General features: G+C 40.9%; 1 protein-coding gene across 2 annotated transcripts in view; it reads right to left on the reverse strand.

Moving 5' to 3' along the window:
- The window catches only part of GLI3 (GLI family zinc finger 3), a 308,086-nt gene that overhangs the window by 90,526 nt on the left and 195,087 nt on the right, over positions 1-22,473 (reverse strand). For both annotated transcript variants that reach the window (XM_070466892.1, XM_070466903.1), the window contains 3 exons: positions 11,295-11,500; positions 6,498-6,644; positions 1,448-1,649 (listed from right to left, as the gene is read on the reverse strand). In XM_070466892.1, the coding sequence (XP_070322993.1) occupies positions 1,448-1,649; positions 6,498-6,644; positions 11,295-11,500 (555 nt within the window). The remainder of the gene's footprint in view (positions 1-1,447; positions 1,650-6,497; positions 6,645-11,294; positions 11,501-22,473) is intronic.

Here is a 22,473-nt window from a genome sequence, read left to right on the forward strand (position 1 = left end):
CACCATTTCCCAGAGTTTGCTCAAACTCACGCCCGTAGAAGTCAGTGATGCTATCCAACCATCTCATCCTCTATCGTCCCCTTCTCCTCCTGCCTTCAATCTTTCCCAGCATCAGGGTCTTTTCCAGTGAGTCGTCTCTTTGCATCAGGTGACCAAATAATTGCAACTTCAGCTTTAGCATCAATCTTTCCAATGAATATTCAGGGTTGATTTCTTTTAGGATTGACTGGTTGGATCTCTGTGCTGTTCAAGAGACTCTCAGGAGTCTTCTCCAGCACCACAAGTCTATCATGTAAACAGTTATTTATTCTGTTCCATGTTTCCATACTTTCTTGACCATGTTAAAAGAACAGATGCAGCAAAAAAATAACATCATATCAAAATGGAGATTTATAATATTTGAATGCTTGATGTTGAAGCTGAAACTCCAATACTTTGGTCACCTGATGCGATGAACTGACTCAATGAAAAGACCCTGATGCTGGAAAAGATTGAAGGCAGGAGAAGGGGATGACAGAGGATGAGATGGTTGGATGGCATCCCGACTCAATGGACATGAGTTTCGGCAAGCTTTGGGAGCTGGTGATGAATAGGGAAGCCTAGTATGCTGCAATCCATGGCGTCACAAAGAGTCAGACACAACGGCAACTGAACTCAACTGAATGTGCCTGCCAAAGGAGACTGCTGATAACTGAACTAGCAAAGAATTAAAACTGTAATGGAAACTTACAGAAAAAATAATGGTATTCATCATTTCCAGTATATATTGTATGTGACTATTGCCAACATATTTTTTTTCTGGACTGTAAGAGTTTTCCTAATATGTATATCCATCATGGAAGTCGCATCAATTCCTTTAGACTAAAAACCCTGCTGACAGGACTTCCCTGGTGGTCCAGTGGCTAAGATTCTGAGCTCCCAAGGCAGGGGGCACAGGTTCAATCACTGTTTGGGGAACTAAGATCCCACACGCCACTCAACATGGTCAAAAAAACCCACCCTGCTGCCCCTTTTTCTTTCTTCCTCCCAAAAGACACCTTTCCCCTGTGAGACAAGACTCACATCTGGTCTTTTGATTTCTGTCCTGTCTTTACAATTGTCCCCAAACCAGGTATGAAGTCAGTTTTTCCTCTCGGGAACTATAACTAGTAAGGGGAAAAAAGATCCCCATTCTCACTGTCTCTATGGAGTGGATTTCTTCATTCCCAAAGAACTATTATTTCTCTTTAAGAGCTGTTAACTAACATCTGCAAAATAAGTCTTTTCGGCACAGGAATTGGCTCTGGAACCCACTGTAGTGAAATTTAACCTGCATCCCCATCTCAGGTCAGTCCCAGTCTCCTGCTGTAATTCTACCTTGTAGGCACTCAGTACCGCAGACACAGGTGCAGGCAAGTAGTGATGTTTTATTAAAGAAACGTATCATGGATTTAGGGAAAATACATACCTGATTGCACTTGCAGATAAGTGGCCGTAGGAGCCACTTGCTGAAGAGCTGCTGCGGGAGTTATTGAGAATCGTGACCAAGGAGTTGGGAGATGTCCTTATCATGGTCTGCAGGTCAAAGCTATGATCGGACAGTGGCGATATGGACAGTGTACGTTTTCGGCTCGGCCGGGCTGACAGCCTAGGGCTGGGGAATCTGGTGCCTGTTATATAAACAAAACAGAATCTGATTACCTGTGGCTGGACTTGGTACCTGTTATCTATTCCTGTTAGCCCGTATGGAAGAACTGGAGGATAAGAAGCCAGCGACCAGTGGTGACAAGTACCTTTCTCTTCCCGCTTGTGATCTACTGGCTACAATTGAGGGAATTAGGGAGAAATATTTATCTTCCAGGGACTTACCTCAGGGGAGCTCTGTTTATTAATGTGCAGGCAAAATGATAAATTGCTAAACAAAAGGGAAAGACTTTTATGTGTTATCCCTCTCATTTCCACTGATTTATGAATCTGACGGCTGCTTAGATATTCTCATCATTAATTCACCACAAGCGACAAAGACAGTGGTTCCCACAGTCACAGCGCACCCATCCTCCCCACTCCCAACACTTGTAGCTTTAAAGCAATAAGCCAAAGGGGAAAAATGAATTAAAGTATCTTAAGATTAAAAAAGTCCAGCTTAGTTATGCCTTCATTTCCCCATGATTTCTGTAGCTATCTGATCATGGACTATTTATGGCTTTACTGAAAAACCTGATAAATACATTATTCTAAATTAATGGTTCTCGATGGAGGGGTGGGAATAGATTTTGCCCCCAGGGGACATGTGACAACATCTGGAGATATTTGGGTTATCACAACTCAGGGGGTGCTAAAAACATCAAGAGGGTAGGGAAGCTATTGCACACCCAGGGATGTGCAGGGCAGGCTCCCATCATGAAGAAGCATCTAGTCCTAGTAGTGCCAAAACTGAAGGACCCTGCCTTAAATTCCCCATTATCTAACAGCCTGAGTCCCAAGAAACATTTAAAAACTTGGGACTGTGGTTTGTTTACCCATTTTCCAAGGGCAGGTTGGGAGGGACCCTCCAAGCATTATAATAAGATAACATGAGTCAATTTTAATTCTCTGGTTATTAGATGGATCAATCAATCAATTAATTCTATGCATTTATTAAAGTTTTGAGACTTCAAGAAGATTCCACTGATAAAGTTCTGTTCTAGAGGTTAGTAACTCATACTTAAATGCCTGCCAAATTAATACAATGCTTGTTACACAGAGTTAAAAATTAAATGCCCATTTGCCTGCAATTTGGCAGATGTTAGAGATCTAGATTTCAGAGCATAACTATAAATGTGGCCCACAGGCCTACTCCTGCCTTTTCTAAGGTCACATTTACATTACAGAGTATGACAGAATGAGAATATAATCCTACTAGGTAAGAGGCAAATCAAATATAATTACTTTTAAGAAAGAATGGAGGGTTTCTACTTCAAAGAATGGGCACATCTGCTGACAGGGACATGCAATTTGGGGGTACACAGAAAATGGTAGTAGAGGGTAAGACTTCTTTATAGAAAAATGTCTGGGTACCTGGTCTATAGATAACTAATTGGGAATATTTTCTTCATCAGAGGTGAACTTTGACACAAGATAACAATCCAAAATGATTTAAGATAATTTAATGAAATTCAATAGATGACTATGAAAGACTTACAGATATTATTATAGAGATAAATAGACATACTTTATAGCTAATAAAAAAAATCATAAACTGGAACTTCGTACCATCCATGAATATAAAACTGGTAAGCCAATTTGAATGACAAATGTGGTCCCTACTCAAATCCTTCTTTCAGGCACATTGAAAATTGAATTTCTTCACTTAGAAGTTTCATGACCCATCTGATTTAGGCCCTGTGAGTACAAAAACAGCAGTCCCACTGTGTTCACAGCTTTTATTGCCTAAACCAGCATCTTTTATTATGACATCAGCTTTACACATAAATGTTTCATATTTACTCACTATGAGAGGATAACCTCATCAAAGAAGTTTTTCAATGAGGAAATGCATTCCACTTCCAAAGGACTCCAAGGACAAACCAGACTTCCGGTCAACTTCCATATCATCCTTGACAGTAACCATTCTCAGTGAGACTCAATGATCCCTGACAGAGTATTAGAAGTAGCAGGACATTCCAGACAGAGCTGATGCCCTGATTTAAATCACTAACTAGATGAGGAGGTCATCTGATTCTATGAAACACTGGGGCCTATATCCCCTCACATCATCCAAAGACAGAGCCCAAGGCTTTTCATGGAAGCTCGTGGTTCCCTAGGGCCTGGTTGGTCCATCTCCTCTGTTTTCCCCTCCAAGATGGGCACTTACTTAAGGCAGTTTCCACCATATAAACATTGTGGCTTTCAGGACTTAGGATTTCTCTAGGAAATATACGGATTACTTGCTCTGTATCTTTAAAAGTCACTAGAATCCCAAAAGGTGGAATTAGAGCCATAAAGCAGGCTTGTTCATTCTAACGCCCAACACAGGAAAACTCTATCCCGAAGCTGGCTGAAACCCTGGTAAGCCCACTGTCGGCACATTTAAAAGTCAGGTGCTCATCTGAGTCCAGTTTACTGCTGCTCTTCTGCCAACCGATGAGTCCTAAAGATTTGTTACAGTGAGCAGAATGACCCACTGTATGCCAGGCTGGCTCCGCTTTTGCTACTGCAGAGCCAATGTAGAAATTTAACCTCATTTCGCTTCTCCCTTGAAAAACATCTCGTAGGTTTTATATTTAATACGTAAGAACAGGGGACTTCTCTGGGAGTCCAGTGATCAAGACTCCATGCTCCTAAAGCAAGGGGCCTGAGTTTGATCCCTTGTCAGGGAACTAGATCCCACATACTGCAACTAAGAGCTTGCGTGAGGCAACTAAAGATCCTGCATGATACAACTAAAAAAAAAAAATACCACATGCCATGATGCAACTAAGATTCGGCACAGCCACTTAAATAAATAAAATGGTTTAAAAAAAAATAAAACAGAAGAACATTCTCTTTATGTTCTGTTAAATGCTATTTCAACTACTTCAGAGGGCAGGGATATAGTACTTTTTAAATGCTTTCCAACCCTTCATTATGCTCTTCCCAACCCCCTAGCAACCAAGCAAAGAAAGTCATCAGCGTTTAGGACAGTGATTTGGGATCCTCTGTTGAAGGGAACAGCTAGACTACAAGGTGAGGGTTTCAAAACAGCTGAAAGAGAAGTGGCCCAGGTCTCCACTGATCACCCTGCTTCCTCCTAAATATAAGCCTGAGCAGTCTCATTGTTCCAACACTGATTTCCTGCTCTAGCTTTCTGTTAATTGTTTTGTTTCTCTATTCTAATGAAAGATTCTGACAAAGAAAAAGGAGGTTTCTTTTTATGTGATGAATAATAGGATATCTAAATTCCTACTTAATGACAATCAATTTACCATATACTCTGGCAAATTAAAATGCCTTTAATTAGTTTTTACTAAGTAAAAGGGTAGCTTCATCCTTTATTTAGATAAAAACCGCCATTGCCTGACTAAACACATTCTCATCAAATAGAGAAGGTAATATGGGTTGACCTTCCAAGGAGTCTCTCTTATTTTAATTCTTTATTTGCAGATTTTTAAATAACTGATTTGCATAATAACACTCAACTTTTTTTTTTTTCCAGCAACCCCTAATTGAAATGTGGTCATGATGAATCTGCAATGGAAACTCTTTCTTCTACAAAGCAGAACCACAAAATCCCTGTGGAAGATGTAACACATTTCTCTCACTTTGGGTGAGGTAATGAACTCCCCAATGGAAACCCACCCAAGCAGTGTTCCTATGTAACCCAGCTAAGTTACTTCATGCCATTAAAGGGACTAGAGCTGTAGGTTTTATACTGTGTGAACCAATCATCTTCTGTCTGTTGTAAATCTGAGAGCTGAACTATTAACCACTGCTGGAGAGTGGACCAAGGTCCACTCATCGTCACAGAAGAATCCAAACAGCCTCTAGATAGAGAAGCACAAATTAATCACTGCTACTAGAAAAAACAAACAAAGTCTTTAGCATATGTCCTGCTCAAACTCATATTATCTTCGTATTCAAAGGGTTTCATTATGTATACCTCGGATGATACTTTGGCTTCACTTCCTGGCGCCTAGTAAATGGATGTGAACCTAAAGGATAAAAACTCTTAGATGTTCTGAGAAATGATAATCACAGGTTCTCATCTGTACCTCTGATCTAGAGAAGTGACACTAAGGACTCATCATAAGCCTTAAGGGGTCCAAAAGTAAGTCATTTAAAGCGCATCCAGTGATCCCATTTTCTTCCACTGCTAGATACTAACAGTAGCCCTTTCTGATGTGGAAATGATTTTTGTTTCCTATATAAGAGGTCTCAGTGAGACAGAATTTTTTAACATAAAGAAAACACAGAAGCGTACACAATAACAAAGTGTAGCCCCTGTTTGCAACAACTAGAGAAAGCCTGCACAAAGCAATGAAGACTCAGTGTAGCCAAAAATAAATTAAATAAATAAGACCTAGAGTCTCTTAAAATAATATTTTTTAAAAAAGAAAACAGGAGGAAAATAAGAAAAAAATAAATCCATGAAAAACATGAAATCAACTATAGGTCTCTTTTTTTAAGTTAATTTTTAAAGCATAAAATCTATAACATCAAGAAATGACTGGTCAAAAGCATGTTCATCTAATCAAACATATTCCCTTATTCTGCTACCAAGACAATCAGAGCCAATTAGTGTTTTTGTGTATCTGCCAAATTATAACTGCCTGCATCTTTGAGTTCACTGACATAAGCTGAGCTAATTGGCAAGTTTCAGGATGGCCAAGTCTGTGGGAGCTTCCTGGAAAACCAAGGGAACCAGAGCCCCAAATATTGGTGGTGCCTCCTCCTTCTCTGCTTTGGAAAGTTAGGTAATCAACTCATCTTAGTACCTTCCTCTCCCTTTCATGCATTAGCCTGACCATGCCCGGGGCTACCGAGGCAGCTCTGCCACTTACTATCCATGGCGTGAAGATACTCCATGTGGATGGCCCCTGCGCCGGCGGTGGCAGCAGAAGGAATGATATCTGCATAGGGACTTCGCTGGCCAGCTAACAGAGCCATCTGATGATAGTATTCTGCTGGGCTGACTCCGGCGTGGGGGGCTGGATGGAAGAGGAGACAAGAAAAGCATGGTTACCAGTTGGAAGAAGGTCAACAAGAAGCTTTTCTTGAGATACCCCAAAATCCATGTGTCACGCAGCCCACAGAGCCATTCCTTTCATGGTTTGCTCTAGGAAAACTTCTTTAACTCAAACTGTGCTTTCACTGAAGTTTCCCAGATATCACTGATTAAAAGACAAAACTGAAGAAAAAGCACAGAAAAAAAATCAAGTACACGATAAAACTTTTGAGGTTAGTTTCAAGAAATCACTAAGACTGGCATATATACGCTACTACCTATAAAATGGATAATAATGAGAACCCGTGTATAGCACAGGGAACTCTACTAAGTGCTCTGTGGTGACCTAAATGGGAAGGAAATCCAAAAAAGAAGGGATATATGTATATAAATAGCTGGTCCACTTTGTTGTGCAGCAGAAGCTAACACAACATTGTAAAGCATCTAGATTCCAATAAACAATGATTAAATTCATATATGTGCACGTATCTGTACACTCATCTCTCTGTTTGCTCCCCAAAATAAAAGTGTCTCATATCAAATGGAAACAGTGACACACTATTTTCTTGGGCGTCAAAATCACTTGGAGAAGGAAATGGCAACCCACTCCAGTACTCTTGCCTGGAAGATCACATGGATGGAGGAACCTGGTAGGCTACAGTCCATGAGGTCACAAAGAGTTGGACATGACTGAGTGACTTCACTTTCAAAATCACTGCAGATGGTGACTACAACCATGAAATTTAAAGATGTTTGCTCTTTGGAAGAAATGCTACAACCAATCTAGACAGCATATTAATAAGCAGAGACATTACTTTGCCAACAAAGTTCCTTCTAGTCAAAGCTCTGGTTTTTCCAGTAGTCATGTATGGGTGTGAGAGTTGGACTATAAAGAAAGCTGAGCATCGAAGAATTGATGCTTTTGAACTGTGGTGTTGAAGAAGACTCTTGAGAGTCCCTTGGACTGCAAGGAGATCCAATCAGTCCATCCTAAAGGAAATCAGTTCTGAATATTCATTGGAAGGACTGATGCTGAAGCTGAAACTCCAATACTTTGGCCACCTGATGAGAACTGACTCATTTGAAAAGACCCTGATGCTGGGAAAGATTGAAGGTATGAGGAGAAGGGGATGACAGAGGTTGAGATGGTTGGATGGCATCACCAACTTGATGGACATGAATTTGAGCAAGCCCTGGGAGTTGGTGATGGACAGGGAAGCCTGGTGTGCTGCAGTCCATGGGGTCTCAAAGAGTTGGACTGTGGGACTGAACTGACTGACTATTTCAAATCACTGTATGTTCACATTTTTTATTTTCACATTTCTTACAGTAGTAGACAACTTAGATAACTACAATGACCTTCCCGACATATTTAAAATACTTCCCTAAGCTTTCTGGCAAGAGGGTCTGAGTCAGCTCTTGGTAGCTGGAGAACCCAGCGCCATGAGTGGAAACGGCAGCACAGCCCGAATTTAATAACACATGGCTGGGTGGTAAGCTGCAATTTTGTGTTCCATAATTTTAAAGTTCTTTTTTTTTTTTCATTTCAAAATCAAGAAGAAATATACCTATCAATCTGGAGCAATTTACTGGCAAGCGTCAGCTCTGTAAGAGGGGGATAATGATCGGTTTCCACTGGACAACTTACGTGCCAAAGCTGCAGGATACTATAGCAGTTCTGAGGGTGGGCTCCAGAGGCACTGAGATCTAGATGCAAATCCCAGCTCCACCTCTTCAGGAAGGTGCTGGGAGGAGTGAGGCCGATGGCGCATGAAAAGTGCTTAGCATGTAACATTAGATCAATAAAAGCTAGTTTTATCATTAAAATGTAGAAACACTGGCATTCTAGCAACAGGTCTAGGTATGCTTCATATTTGTGTTCAAATACTTTTTATTTATTGAAGTATAGTTGATTTACAATGTTATATTAGTTTCAGATATATAGTAAAGTGATTCAGTTATATATATATATATTTTTCATATTCTTTTCTAGTATATGTATTATAATATATAGAATATATTAATAATTCTCTGTACTAGACAGTACATTGTTTATCTATTTTACATCTAGTAGTGTGTATCATTAACAACAAATTCCTAATTTATCCCTCGTTCCCTCTTTCCCAAACCATATGTTTGTTTTCTAAGTCTATGAGTCTATTTCTGTTTTGCAAATAAGTTGTGTGTGTGTGTGTGCATGTGTGTGCACTCAATCTCATCTGACTCTGCAACCCCATGGACTGTAGCCCACCAGGTTGCTCTGTCTATGGAATTTTTCAGGCAAGAATACTAGAGTGGGTTGGGTTGCCATTTCCTCCTCCAGGGATCTTCCCAGCCCAGGGATTGAACTTGCATCTCTACCATCTTCTGCAATAGCGAGCAGATTTTTTACCACTGTGCCACCTGGGAAGCCTGTAAATAAGTTAATATGTGTCATTTTTTTTATAGTCCACTTATAAGTGATGTATTTGTCTTTCTCTATCTGACTAACTTCAATTAGTAGATCATCTCTAGGTCCGGCATGCTGCTGCTGCTGCTGCTATGTCACTTCAGTCGTGTCTGACTCTGTGCGACCCCATAGACAGCAGCCCACCAGGCTCCCTTGTCCCTGGGATTCTCCAGGCAAGAACACTGGAGTGGGTTGCCATTTCCTTCTCCAAACATGCTACTACAAATGGTATTATTTCATTCTTTTTTAAATATTCTTTCCTACATCTTATATTATCTTTTATTTATTTTTCTTTATATTTCATACTTTTCATACATCATAAAGATAGATATATACAAAAATCATGGACTGCAAGAGACAAATATGAGTGAGTTGACCTTGGGTATTAATTGGCCTCCAGTGAAGCAGGACGAAAAATGCAGAACTAATCAAAAATGTTTTATCCATACTCATCATCAAATACTATGAAAAGCAGATGATAAGATGCTTTAACTAGAGGTACTGCCTTCAGTGGCCCCACTAAATTTCCAGATGTCAGGCATCATTCCAAGCCCATCGTCAGCTGACCTGTCGACCCTTCTCTCCCTCTCTTCTTGAGAGTCACTTTCATGGAGTCCCAAGTATTCTATGAAGGTGACTCTCCATTTTTCCCACTGGAAAACCAAATCCAAAGCAGAACAAACTCTGATCTCACTCTTTTACAGTTTTTATTTTTAAAGCGTGCATCTCGTCCAAATGGTAAAACTTCTTCCTTGGGTACAAGTATATCCACTGCATTGAATCCGAGGGAAAAAAAAAAAGTGAGTCAGCAGCTGTTGCTGGAGCCCAGTCACTCCTGGAAGTATGACTGGGTGAATATTTACTGAGAAATTCCAGGCTGCTTCCACCTACTATTCCCACCATGCACAAGCAGCCCTGGGAAGTGTCTGCATGGAGAATATGGGCTGCGCCGGGGCAAACACTGCTGGGTGAGCCAGAATACATGTGCGCCTGCACAAGCACCAGCAATTTGTGGTTTGCTCCAGAGAGCTCACAGTTCTCTACTTGTCACCAGTACAGCCTAAGCCATTCTGAGCCTTAACACAGATTCCAGCAACTGTAGACAGGTGAGTTTGTATATGTGTTCATGAAGTGGGAAATGTGCTCTCTGAACCAAAGGGACATTGAAAGTTTTTGTTTGTTTGTTTTGGGGTATAGTTGATTTATAATGCTGTGGTAGTTGTGGATGTACAGCAAAGTGAATCTCTTATGCATACACATATTTCCACTCTGTTTTAGATTCTTTTCACATATAGGCCGTTACAGAGTATTGAGCGGAGCTCCCTGTGCGACACAGTAAGCCCCAGAGGAGCATTTTAATCATGGACAGTTATGGAATGAACAGCTCCAATTTAAAAGTCAGGTGACAATAATTAATTGGGAGGCTCACAGAACAACAGGAATCTGGTCCTTGGGAGCTGAAAATGAGCATCCTGTATAAGAGAATTAAAGTCAAAGGTCATTTCTTGTCCCACTGCATCCCTCTTGCAGTGTTCATGTGGCATGGTCAAGGACAGGGGGCATAAACAACAGGGCTAGGCCATCATGTTCTCTAAGATCTTGCTGTTCAGAATGTGGTCCCTAGACTCGCAGCACTGAAACGACCTGGGGGCGGCTCAGAAGTGCAGAACCTCAGCTCCCCAGACCCATCCCACCAGGAAGCATATTTTATCACCATCCCCAGGTGATGTATATACATAGTGGAGTTTGAAAAGTGCTGCTCCAATGGACACATCTGTATACATGTGCCCTTCAGACCTGAAGAGAAAAGTGTCCCTCAGAAGGTGAGCAAAATGTGCTGGTTACACAAGTACAATACAGGAATGGCAATAGAGCCAGTCTAGATCCACAAAACAGAGTAGTGAATAAGAGGATTTGGGCGTCACAGTATTTTGGCTCTTGAGTTCCACCTCTGCCATTTACTAGCAAAGGAGCCAGGTTGCAAGTTACTTGGCCCCTCTGCCAAATCCTCATCTTAAAATGGAGATTATATCCTCACCCTCATGGAGGTGTCATAATGCTGAAATAAGAGCATGCAGTCACAGCACTTAGCACAGCCCCTGGCATACAGGACACAAACGCATCAGTTCCTCTTTACCACGTCCCATGATGTGTGGACGCAGGAGAGGCTGGTCTGAAACTCACCATCTGTGGGGCTCAGCCCACGAGCGGCCGAGATCATGGAGAGCGATGGGCTACTGTGCAGGGACCGGATGTAGTCCATGTACGGGTTGATGTAGGGATGCGGGGGGCTGAAGGGGGACTCGGAAGCTGCAGCAGGGTTCCGATGTGGGGAGATCCTGATGAAGGGCAGGTCAGAATACGTGGGGCTACTAGATAAGGCAGAAGGCCTAGGTAAAAAGAAAAGCAGACACAACAGGTACACATGAGACAAGAGCTCCACGGGCAGAGGCTGTCTGTGAAAGAAAATAAGCATGATTTCAAGGTGTCTTGGGGGAAAAATATCAGGCATTTACAATTCTAGTACTGACCTTAAAAATCACAGTGACATAATGCAGGCAGAATGCTACTATACAATTGTTTAGGCAAAGAAATTTGACCTTTGAGAAATTTTCTGGCACTCGCAACACAGGAAAATAAAGCCTTTGGTTTTCTTCATGAAAAGAAATTCTAAACAGGCATCTGAACTTGAGGTAACTGTGATTCTATTTTCCATTTGACATGAATGTTAACTTCACTGCTGAACTTACCTCTCACCATCATAGTGCTACATTAAAAAAAAAAAGAAAGAAAAGGAAAGGAAGGAAGGGAGGGAGAGAGGAAGGGAAGAGAAAGAAAGGGAGAAAGGAAGGAAGGGTGGAAGGAAAGAAAAAAAAGGAGAGAGAAAGAAAAGAAGGAAGATTCGGCTGGTTTGGAAGTCTGAGCATGCACAAGGCAGAGATGCCTACAAATAAGAAAAAAGTCTAGGGAGGGGGGATCGGGATGGGGAACACATGTAAATCCATGGTTGATTCATGTCAATATATGGCAAAAACCACTACAATATTGTAAAGTAATTAGCCTCCAACTAATAAAAATAAATGAAATAAAAAATAAAATTAAACTTCTTTGCACCATTTAAAAAAAGAAAAAGAAAAAAGTCTAAATCCAAGAGTCTGTAAGAAGCATGAAATTGACAGTCTATAAGGCCATGCTCCAGCTTCAGTGCTCTGGGTCTTGCAGTCGTGAGTAAAACCATTTTCTCCCATCTGTGTTTCCCTGTTTTGAAGGCGGCCATAGGAGGCAGCTTTCTCTCATACTTTTTTTGCCTGTGGCTTCCTGATTGGCCACATTCAGTGAACAATCAGTAATGAAGTGCTCCTGGGGACAGAAAGTTGGAAGAGATTGAGTTTATGTCCTAGTTATAAGGAGCAAAGGTAGAGTGTAAGCTTTTGACTGATGCAAATAAATTCTAAGCATACCGTGCTGCCACCATACCCCACCCACTCCAGGGGATTCCCTTCCCAGAGCCGGCCCCACGCCCCGGGCACAGGCGTTTGTAGAATGGCCAGTCTGTGGAACACCCCCCTCGCCGCCCTGTTCCTCCTCTAATAGAAAACGTTTTGTGTGGATAATCCAGTGAACTGGCTCTGACAGGCTAAACACTTGTACTTTCTCTTTTTTCATTCACAGAGAATATGGCCATAAAAAGGCAAGGCTGTGATAGAGTGGGATGTACTGACTGCAAACTCCTCTCAGGGCACTGGCTTTAAGAGTGAAAGGAAAGGGAGGGTAAACAATTTCTCATCCCGCCTCCCCAGCAAAGGCACACGCAGCCGGGGCTCTGGCCCCCAAGCCCATGAGAATGGAGTCCTGGGAGAAGCCCGTTCTTGCAAGTGCACAGGGCAGGCACTGGATTAAATGAAACCATAGCTCATACCGTGAATTTTCTCCCAGTAGAAAATCAAAGAGGTTAAAATACACGAGAGAGACGGGATTTTCCTGACTTTCTCCTTCTTACTCTTTTTACCATTTTGAACTTAAAAAAAAAAAAACGAGGCTTTTTATTTGTTCTTAAGATGCCACTTCTGGATAAATAAACTACAAATCCAGAGTTTTCTAAATTTACATGTGGGCAGGGTGAGAAGTCACCACCTGAAAATAGTTACGTCTTTTCCAAACGACTTGAGGCTTTCCAAAATCACTTAGAAAACAGAAATTGACATGATCTATCCTATTTTAGCTCTTTTCTACGAAATAAATTAGCTCTGTGTCATTGGTTAAATCTGAAGTTCCATTTAGACCTGCTGCTACTTTAGAGAACATAGGACTCTCAAATTCAGTCATTCATTTTCTACCGGAAAGGAAAATCAATCCTTCCAATCTGATTCAAAAGTGATTATTACGAAATACAGCTCACTTGTGGATTTATGATGAGAGACAGATGCCACAAGAACAGACATGTCAGTAGAGAAGCAGGCATTTCAAGATCCAGGAGATGATACCTCCTATACAAGCTTTTTTTATGATCCATGAAGAATTCACTCTGAATCAGTGAAGGTGATGCCATTGCTTATTGGTTTTTTTGTGAGGCAAAAAAATTGGAACCTGTAATCTTTCTCAAGTTCCAGAATTGAAAATGGTAGTAAAAATATTCCTAGCAGCTTAGATTCCATTGAAGAATAATAGAAGGGGGGGGGGGTGGGGGCGGACAAACAAACAGCATTTAAAACAATATGAACATTACAGATGTCAGGCTGAGGTGGTCACCAGTCCCAAAGAAGCAGAAAAACTCTCGCTTTTCTCTTCTCACAAATTTGTGGATGTTGACGTGCACACTGTCCCTTTCACTTTCACTGACCTGTTTCCAGAGAAGACTGAGGATAACTATTCTATGAGTAACGAATCAAGACCTGGGCATCTCTTTCCCAAAAGGAACACCCAGGCTCCATCCTCGCTTCCATACCAGTGTGGGGCAACAGCAGAAAAGAGGGTTGTTGCTTCCAAGATCTGGAGATAAAGTCAGGCAACTCCACACACTCTGGTGAATGTCATATGCATGCATGTCACTCCCCTCCAGCGACAATGCAGGGAAGATTTGGGGTCACCTATTTCTCAATGAGATGGTGGGACATGTTTTCAAACAGGCATGCAACTATGAAAGTTGCAAGGTGTCAACTGCCCTAAAGAAAAGAACTATCTAGTAGACAAAGGCCAGCCAGCCCCGGATACAACAGGAAGATGGTTAACGAGGGTCACTCTGGGTGGGGTCATCAGGAATTCTGGAGACAGCTGACTCAGATCATCACAGCAGTGGTACTATGGAAGGGCTTGTGGATGAAGGGGAACTGACACGAATGGGACAAGAAGTCTCGTGATGTTGGCTGTGATATGAAGCCCTCTTGGTGGCTCAGAGGGTAAAGCATCTGCCTGCAGTGCAGGAGACCCGGGTTTGATCCCTGGGTCGGGAAGATCTCCTGGAGAAGGGAATGGCCATCCACTCCAGTACTCTTGCCTGGAGAATTTCATGGGCAGAGGAGACTGGCGGGCTACAGTCCATGGAATTGAGACAGTCAATCACTAGGCAGGTTGATAAGAAGTCCAGGGTCCCCGAGGAGGAGAAGGGGTCTGGGGCTCTCAAGGAGGAGATAAGGGTCTGGAAATCTCAAGGAAGAGAAAAGGACATTTTTTCTACATTCCTTAATCTTAGTCACATAAAACGTTTTTTTTTTTTTTAAGCCCAGAGCTGATGATTACACAACAATACAACTCAGTTTAAACACTGTACCAATGATTATATAACAACAATGTATCCTGTATGAAGACAGTTTCTCCTTCTTAAAAACCTTCTGACTAATCCTGTTATCTTAAAATATATATTGCTACTGCAGTGGGTTTCATAAGATTTTTCTACTATTAGTTCTAATCCTGTCATCTCAATGATCAGTGCAAAGAAATAGAGGAAAACAATAGAGTGGGAAAGACTAGAGATCTCTTCAAGAAAATTAGAGATACCAAGGGGACATTTCATGCAAAGATAGGCTCAATAAAGGACAAAAATGGTATGGACCTAACAGAAGCAGAAGATATTAAGAAGAGGTGGCAAGGATACACAGAAGAACTATACAAAAAAGATCTTCACGACCCAGATAATCACGATGGTGTGATCACTCACCTAGAGCCAGACATCCTGGAATGTGAAGTCAAGTGGGCCTTAGGAAGCATCACTGCAAACAAAGCTAGTGGAGGCGATGGAATTCCAGTGGAGCTATTTCAAATCCTAAAAGATGATGCTGTGGAAGTGCTGCACTCAATATGCCAGCAAATTTGGAAAACTCAGCAGTGGCCACAGGACTGGAAAAGATCAGTTTGCATTCCAATCCCAAAGAAAGGCAATGCCAAAGAATGCTCAAACTATCACACAATTGCACTCATCTCACACGCTAGTAAAATAATGCTCAAAATTCTCCAAGCCAGGCTTCAATAATATATGAACCATGAACTTCCAGATGTTCAAGCTGGTTTTAGAAAAGGCAGAGGAACCAGAGATCAAACTGCCAACATCCGATGGATCATCAAAAAAGCAAGAGAGTTCCAGAAAAACATCTATTTCTGTTTTATTGACTATGCCAAAGCCTTTGACTGTGTGGATCACCACAAGTTGTGGAAAATTCTTCAAGAGATGGGAATACCAGACCACCTGACCTGTCTCTTGAGAAATCTGTATGCAGGTCAGGAGGCAACAGTCAGAACTGGACATGGAACAACAGACTGGTTCCAAATTGGGAAAGGAGTATGTCAAGGCTGTATATTGTCACCCTGCTTATTTAACTTATATGCAGAGTATATCATGGGAAACACTGGGCTGCATGAAGCACAAGCTGGAATCAAGGTTGCTGGGAGAAATATCAATAACCTCAGATATGCAGACGACACCGCCCTTATGGTAGAAAGGGAAGAACTAAAGAGCCTCTTGATGAAAGTGAAAGAGGAGAGTAAAAAGGTTGGCTTAAAGCTCAACATTCAGAAAACTAAGATCATGGCATCTGGTCCCAGCACTTCGTGGCAAATAGATGGGGAAACAGTGGAAAACAGTGGCAGACTTTATTTTGGGGGACTCAAAAATCACTGCAGATGGTGACTGCAGCCATGAAATTAAAAGACACTTGCTCATTGGAAGAAATGCTATGACCAACCTAGACAGCATATTAAAAACCAGGGGCATTACTTTGCCAACAAAGGTCCATCTAGTCAAGCCTATGGTTTTTCCAGTAGTCATGTATGAGTGTGAGAGTTGGACCAAAAAGAAAGCTGAGTGCCAAAGAATTGATGCTTTCGAACTGTGGTGTTGAAGACTCTTGAGAGTCCCTTGGATTGCAAGGAAATCCAACCAGTCCATTCTAAAGGAAATCAGTCCTGAATGTTCATTGGAAGGACTGATGCTGAAGCTTAAACTCCAGTACTTTGGCCACCTGATGCAAAGAACTGACTCATTTGAAAACACCCTGATGTTGGAAAAGATTGAAGTAGAGAGGAGAAGGGGACGACAGAGGATGAGATGTTTGGATGGCATCACTGACTCAATGGACATGAGTTTGAGTAAGCTTCGGTAGTTGGTGATGGACAGGGAAGCCTGGAGTGCTGCAGTCCATGGAGTCTCAAACAGTTGGACAAGATTGAGTGACTGGACTGAACTGAATCCTATCATCTTAAAATGTAAATTGTGGGAGTGGGTCTGGTAAAATCTTTACCACCTTGAGACATTCTTTTGATTTACTGTAATAACCAGTTAAAAAGTATACAGCTCCCATGCTAAGACTAGTGAGGGGGACACTCTCCGTCCCCCTTCTGATGTTTGTCAGAAGCTTTCTCTGTCCCTTTTTATATTTTAATAAAACTCTGCTACACAAAAACTCTTGAGTGATCAAGTCTGGTCCCTGGTCCCGAAGCTAAATCTTCTTCAGAGATCACGAATCCTACACCATTCACCATAAGCTATCAGAATCACCAAGAGTCGTACATGACTGAGCAACTAACACTTTCACTTGTCCTAAAATAGTCCAATAGGGGGATACCTTCCTCCTGAGAGGGCTGGCAAGTGAATATAACTAAAGCCTCATGTACGGAGCCTAGCATCTAACAAATATTCAACACATACACACTTACATCACAAATTATACTAATATATTCTACCCCTAATATATACATGTACACAACAGAGACAGATATGTATATGTGTACATATATATACTCACGTTTGTGTGTGTACTCAGTTGCTCAGTCATGTCTGACTCTTTGCGACCCTACAGACTGTAGCCTGCCAGGTTCCTCTGTCCATGGAATTTTCCAAGCAAGAATACTAGAGTGGTTGCCATTTCCCCCTACAGGGGATCTTCCTGACCCAGGAATTAAGCCTGCATCTCTTGCACTGGCAGGCAGATTCTTTACAACTTAGCCACCTGGGAAGCCCACATATTACTCATATATACACATAATCACACATGCATATTAGGGATGGCAAATACAGCATACTATGTGATTTTCAAACACAAATATTGGAACCCTATTTTCTTTTTTTTTATATATATATTTTTTCTTTTTTTATTTTTATTAGTTGGAGGCTAATTACTTTACATCATTACAGTAGTTTTTGTTATACATTGAAATGAATTAGCCATGGATTTACATGTATTCCCCATCCCAGTCCCCCCTCCCACCTCCCTCTCCACCCGATCCCTCTGGGTGTTCCCAGTGCACTAGGCCCGAGCACTTGTCTCATGTACCCAACCTGGGCTGGTTATCTGTTTCACCCTAGATAATATACATGTTTCAATGCTGTTCTCTTGAAACATCCCACCCTCGCCTTCTCCCAGAGTCCACAAGTCTGTTCTTTACATCTGAGTCTCTTTTTCTGCTTTGCATATAGGGTTATCGTTACCATCTTTCTAAAGTCCATATATATGTGTTAGTATACTGTAATGGTCTTTATCTTTCTGGCTTACTTCGCTCTGTATAATGGGCTCCAGTTTCATCCATCTCATTAGAACTGATTCAAATGAATTCTTTTTAATGGCTGAGTAATATTCCATGGTGTATATGTACCACAGCTTCCTCATCCATTCGTCTGCTGATGGGCATCTGGGTTGCTTCCATGTCCTGGCTATTATAAACAGTGCTGCGATGAACATTGGGATGCACGTGTCTCTTTCAGATCTGGTTTCCTCGGTGTGTATGCCCAGAAGTGGGATTGCTGGGTCATATGGCAGTTCTATTTCCAGCTTTTTAAGAAATCTCCACACTGTTTTCCATAGTGGCTGTACTAATTTGCATTCCCACCAACAGTGTAAGAGGGTGGAACCCTATTTTCAAAGCAAATCTTATGATAGAAATATACCAGTCTGCTTTGTTCCCCAATCTGACAGAACCCCGGGAGCACCTCCTTGGACTTCCCAATACCCTCCACTCAAAATCATAAAACCACATAAGGCGGTTAAGAACATGAACTCAGTTATCATTAAATGCAAGGGCTTGGAAGGAACTGGACTTACACTCCGGCTCATCCTGGCTCTGTCACTGAGGCATGTTTCTTTACAGAGAAAATGGAACAATGGCATCTCCCTGCCAGGCCTCTGTCATGGCCAGCACTGGGCCCTAGGTAAATAAATGATGGAGGCCACTGATGTTCTTGGTGGTTGTCAGAACCACCCAACAAAACTTTTTCGTGTGAGCAAACAAATGTCTAAATGATAAGACTTTTGGAGACTGGTGTTCCCATTCCCTTGCTATTCAATTTCTCACTGAAAGTTGAGGACTTACTCATTCTATCTCTACATCAGACTCTTATAAGCCAGGCTATTATGACATTTCTCTAGTGCTGAAGCCAGACAAAAATGAGTTTCTAAGCCATCAACACTGAGCATCCAGCCTGCAGCCACCTGACATGGATATGTGTGTACATGCATGCTAAGTTGCTTCAGTCGTGTCTATTTGAGGCACATGTGGGCTACACATGGACCGTAGCCCACCAGGCTCCTCTGTTCACGGGATTCTCCAGGCAAGAATACTAGAGTGGGTTGCCATGCCCTCCTCCAGGGGATCTTCCCAACCCAGGGATCGAACCCACATCTCTTACATCTCCTGCACTGGCAGGAGATAAATATATACAAACTATAGTTTTTCAACAAAGCTGCTTTTAACATTACCTAAGAGAGGCACTTTCAAATTCTTGGCATCCAGGTCATTTGTTAGTTATTTTAACTGTAAAGAAAATTTGAAAGGGAAGGCTAAGCTTACTACCTTTAATAGGAAGATGTTTATCACCTCTGTATGAAAGAGTCATTCAAGATGGTAACCAGGGGGGTAAATTCTCCTGGAGGAAGAAGACTGGTGACATGCAAGGAAGGCAGTCACCAAATTTTCCATATAAACCATATATATTACTTCACAAACTATCATAAAGTTGACTTGGTAAATATTTGTTAAGTTTGCTAAAAAAAAAAAAAGAAAGAACAAAAAACCTTAATTTGTGAATTGCAGGAGTACCAGGAAAAAATTATAGTGTTACTTTCCTGGTTTATATTTTTAGTGGATACACACAGATTGAATTAAAGATGCAGTTAGCCTCTCATGACTTTCTGCCTTTGTAGTTTTCTCTTCTGTCTGTTCTGGGCCTGTGTGTGCCTCAGTGGTTGGAAAGCAAGCACAAACCATGGAGGAAAAAAAACAAACAACAAACATTCCAGGAGGAAGACTAAAATTTAGAACTGCTCCATGAACAGAGATCCCATGCTATTTTTTAGCCAAAGAGTATAGACATATGCCTGTGACCCCTCATACATACAATTACTATCTAGGAAAAAGATGCCCAAGCTGGACAGGGTTGTCTGGGCAACCAAAGCTTCACTAGGGGGAGGAGTTGTCGTTCCATGACCTCTGCATCTTGGTTTATGCATATAGGGCCCCAGCCTGCCCACCCAGGGATAGCATCCCCTATAGCACTTCCATCTCTTTGTCATCCCAAGGTCATGAAGACCCAATGAATGGCTGCCATTTTGCTTCCATGTTACCCAATGCATAAATGAAGTATAGCTTTAGACAAGAAAGCAGGTGGGAATTATTTTCATGTTCTCCCCAAAGACAATAAAGCAATATTTTGTGTTTGTTTGTGGAAATAATTTAACCTCAGATTAATTCTTTTATAAAGTCATGAAAATCTATTACAATGAAAAGCATAGAGGATTAATATTAGAGCATTTTAAACTGTGATAAACTTAGAAATAAAAACATGTATTGCAGAGAATAACTGGACTTCTTAGTTAGAATGAAATATCATTATATAGTATTGAATTTATTACTGCCTTTTCATCTATCTTATTGGGTTACTAAAATGCCAAGATTAAAATCACAGTGTTTAATCACTTGCATTACCCATTATGAGAGCATTAAGCAAGGTTTACAGGGTGGATTATTACCATTTGCTTTCGTATTGCTTGGGACACTAGAAATGTTACACATCACCCTGACATTTTGGGGTATGCATAAGAGTTTCAGCTCCCAGAAGATTGAAATATTGGGTGTTTTCCTACATAGCAAGTTAATTTTTTTTGTTTAATTTTGTTCTTTCCATAACAAGTAGACATATTCAAATAATGGCTTAACAGACAACTAAGGGGAGTTCCCCCTTATAATGTATTTTTAACCAACTAATTAATTACTCAATAAGCACAACTTTAATAAACCAAAATTTATAATAAAAAACATTGCTTTCCATACAATGACAGAGACAGATAACTAAATGTCCACAACTAATACACTAGACATCACTGGAAATTTGCATAGTCCTGACATGGTCTTCTCCTTTATTCAAGGTGAGCTTTCAGATGAGTTCTGCCCAGAAACGTCACATGGCTCTGCAGTGTACAGATGGTTGTGCTGGTTATTCCACCTGCCACCCTTCACCCCAGAACCACTGCATGCCCTGAAGGCTGGGCTTTGTGGTCTGAATCAGCAGGGTCACCCTTCCTCTGGATTCCATTAATGAGATCCACTGGCAAGAGCTGGTGGCAGAGGGGAGAGAAGTTATGGTATTAATTCCCCTCACTTCCTTTCACTAGTTACAGTTCTGCTGATGGCATTTTCCCCATGGAAAATAGGTAAAACTCCCAAAGCATGATCCCTTTTCCTAGGTGCCAGCTCTCACTGACCCGTTTCCCTCTGTTTGTACCTTCAAGCTAGAGGTGGTAACCTCCTCAAACTTTTGCTACTCCTAGAAGTCTTACTCTCACTTTCCAAGCCTTTAACCTTGTCTATAACTCTGTAAATATCCACTCCATGAAACTGCCAGGATCCTAGCTGATAAGATGGTTCAGTTTCAAATCCCATTTCATCATCTCTGCAGCTAAAGTATATTTCCCATGAATTTTTAACTGACTTAGGCCTTTTACAAATTTACCATATTGGATCTCAATTTTTCAGAGCTACATGTATAACCACACAGATGAATATTTCAATGAAATGTTCATTTGATATATATTTTATTGAAAAATCCATTTACTAAGAATCCATTACAATTTCAGCATTTGCGGGGATTTCAAGAAACATAATATATGGTCATTTGGTCCCTGCTCTCAAAAAATTTATACTCAAATGGGGGAAAATGCACACATGCATAAAGCGTGTACAGAACAAGTATTATCTGATGAGTCAAAATGCCTCAACGGGAGCCTTCCAGGATGCACCCTGGATATGAAAAATATACACCATGAACTGTGCTACCAAAAGAAGATAGGAGTTGGACAGAGGTAGCTACTGAAGATGAAGGTACATCACTGAATGTACACATTAATCCTCAGGAACTGAGTCTTTTCTTATATGGAGAATTCAAGGGCTATGGTTGATTTCTTTAACAAAAGAGAGAGGAGTATTTGTTTTAATGGAGAAACAGCATTTCAAGAAATTTGAAAATGACTTTCTTATTTTTATTTCCTATTTATGTCTTTGTAAAAGGAATTTACATGCATGGATTGAAAAGTTGAGGTTATTTTTAAAAAAATAGTCATTCCCTATATCCAAGCTATCAAATCTAACCAACACCAATATTTTAACTTATATATTCTAAGTATTTTTTAATTTTAACCTGCTGTGCAAATTAAAGCCATAATGAATTATAATTAAACATCCATTAAAATGTTATTACATGATATTGAATATGTATTCATGATACTGAATACAGTTCTTGGTGCTATACAATAAATCCTGATTGCTTATCTATTTCATATATAGTAGTTTATATCTGTTACTCCCATATTCCTAATTTATCCCCCACCCTTTCTCATTTGATATCTATAAATTTGTTTTCTATGTCTGTGAGTCTGTTTCTGTTTTG

Source organism: Odocoileus virginianus, chromosome 1 (genome assembly GCF_023699985.2).
Source record: "Odocoileus virginianus isolate 20LAN1187 ecotype Illinois chromosome 1, Ovbor_1.2, whole genome shotgun sequence".
Lineage (NCBI taxonomy): Eukaryota > Metazoa > Chordata > Mammalia > Artiodactyla > Cervidae > Odocoileus > Odocoileus virginianus.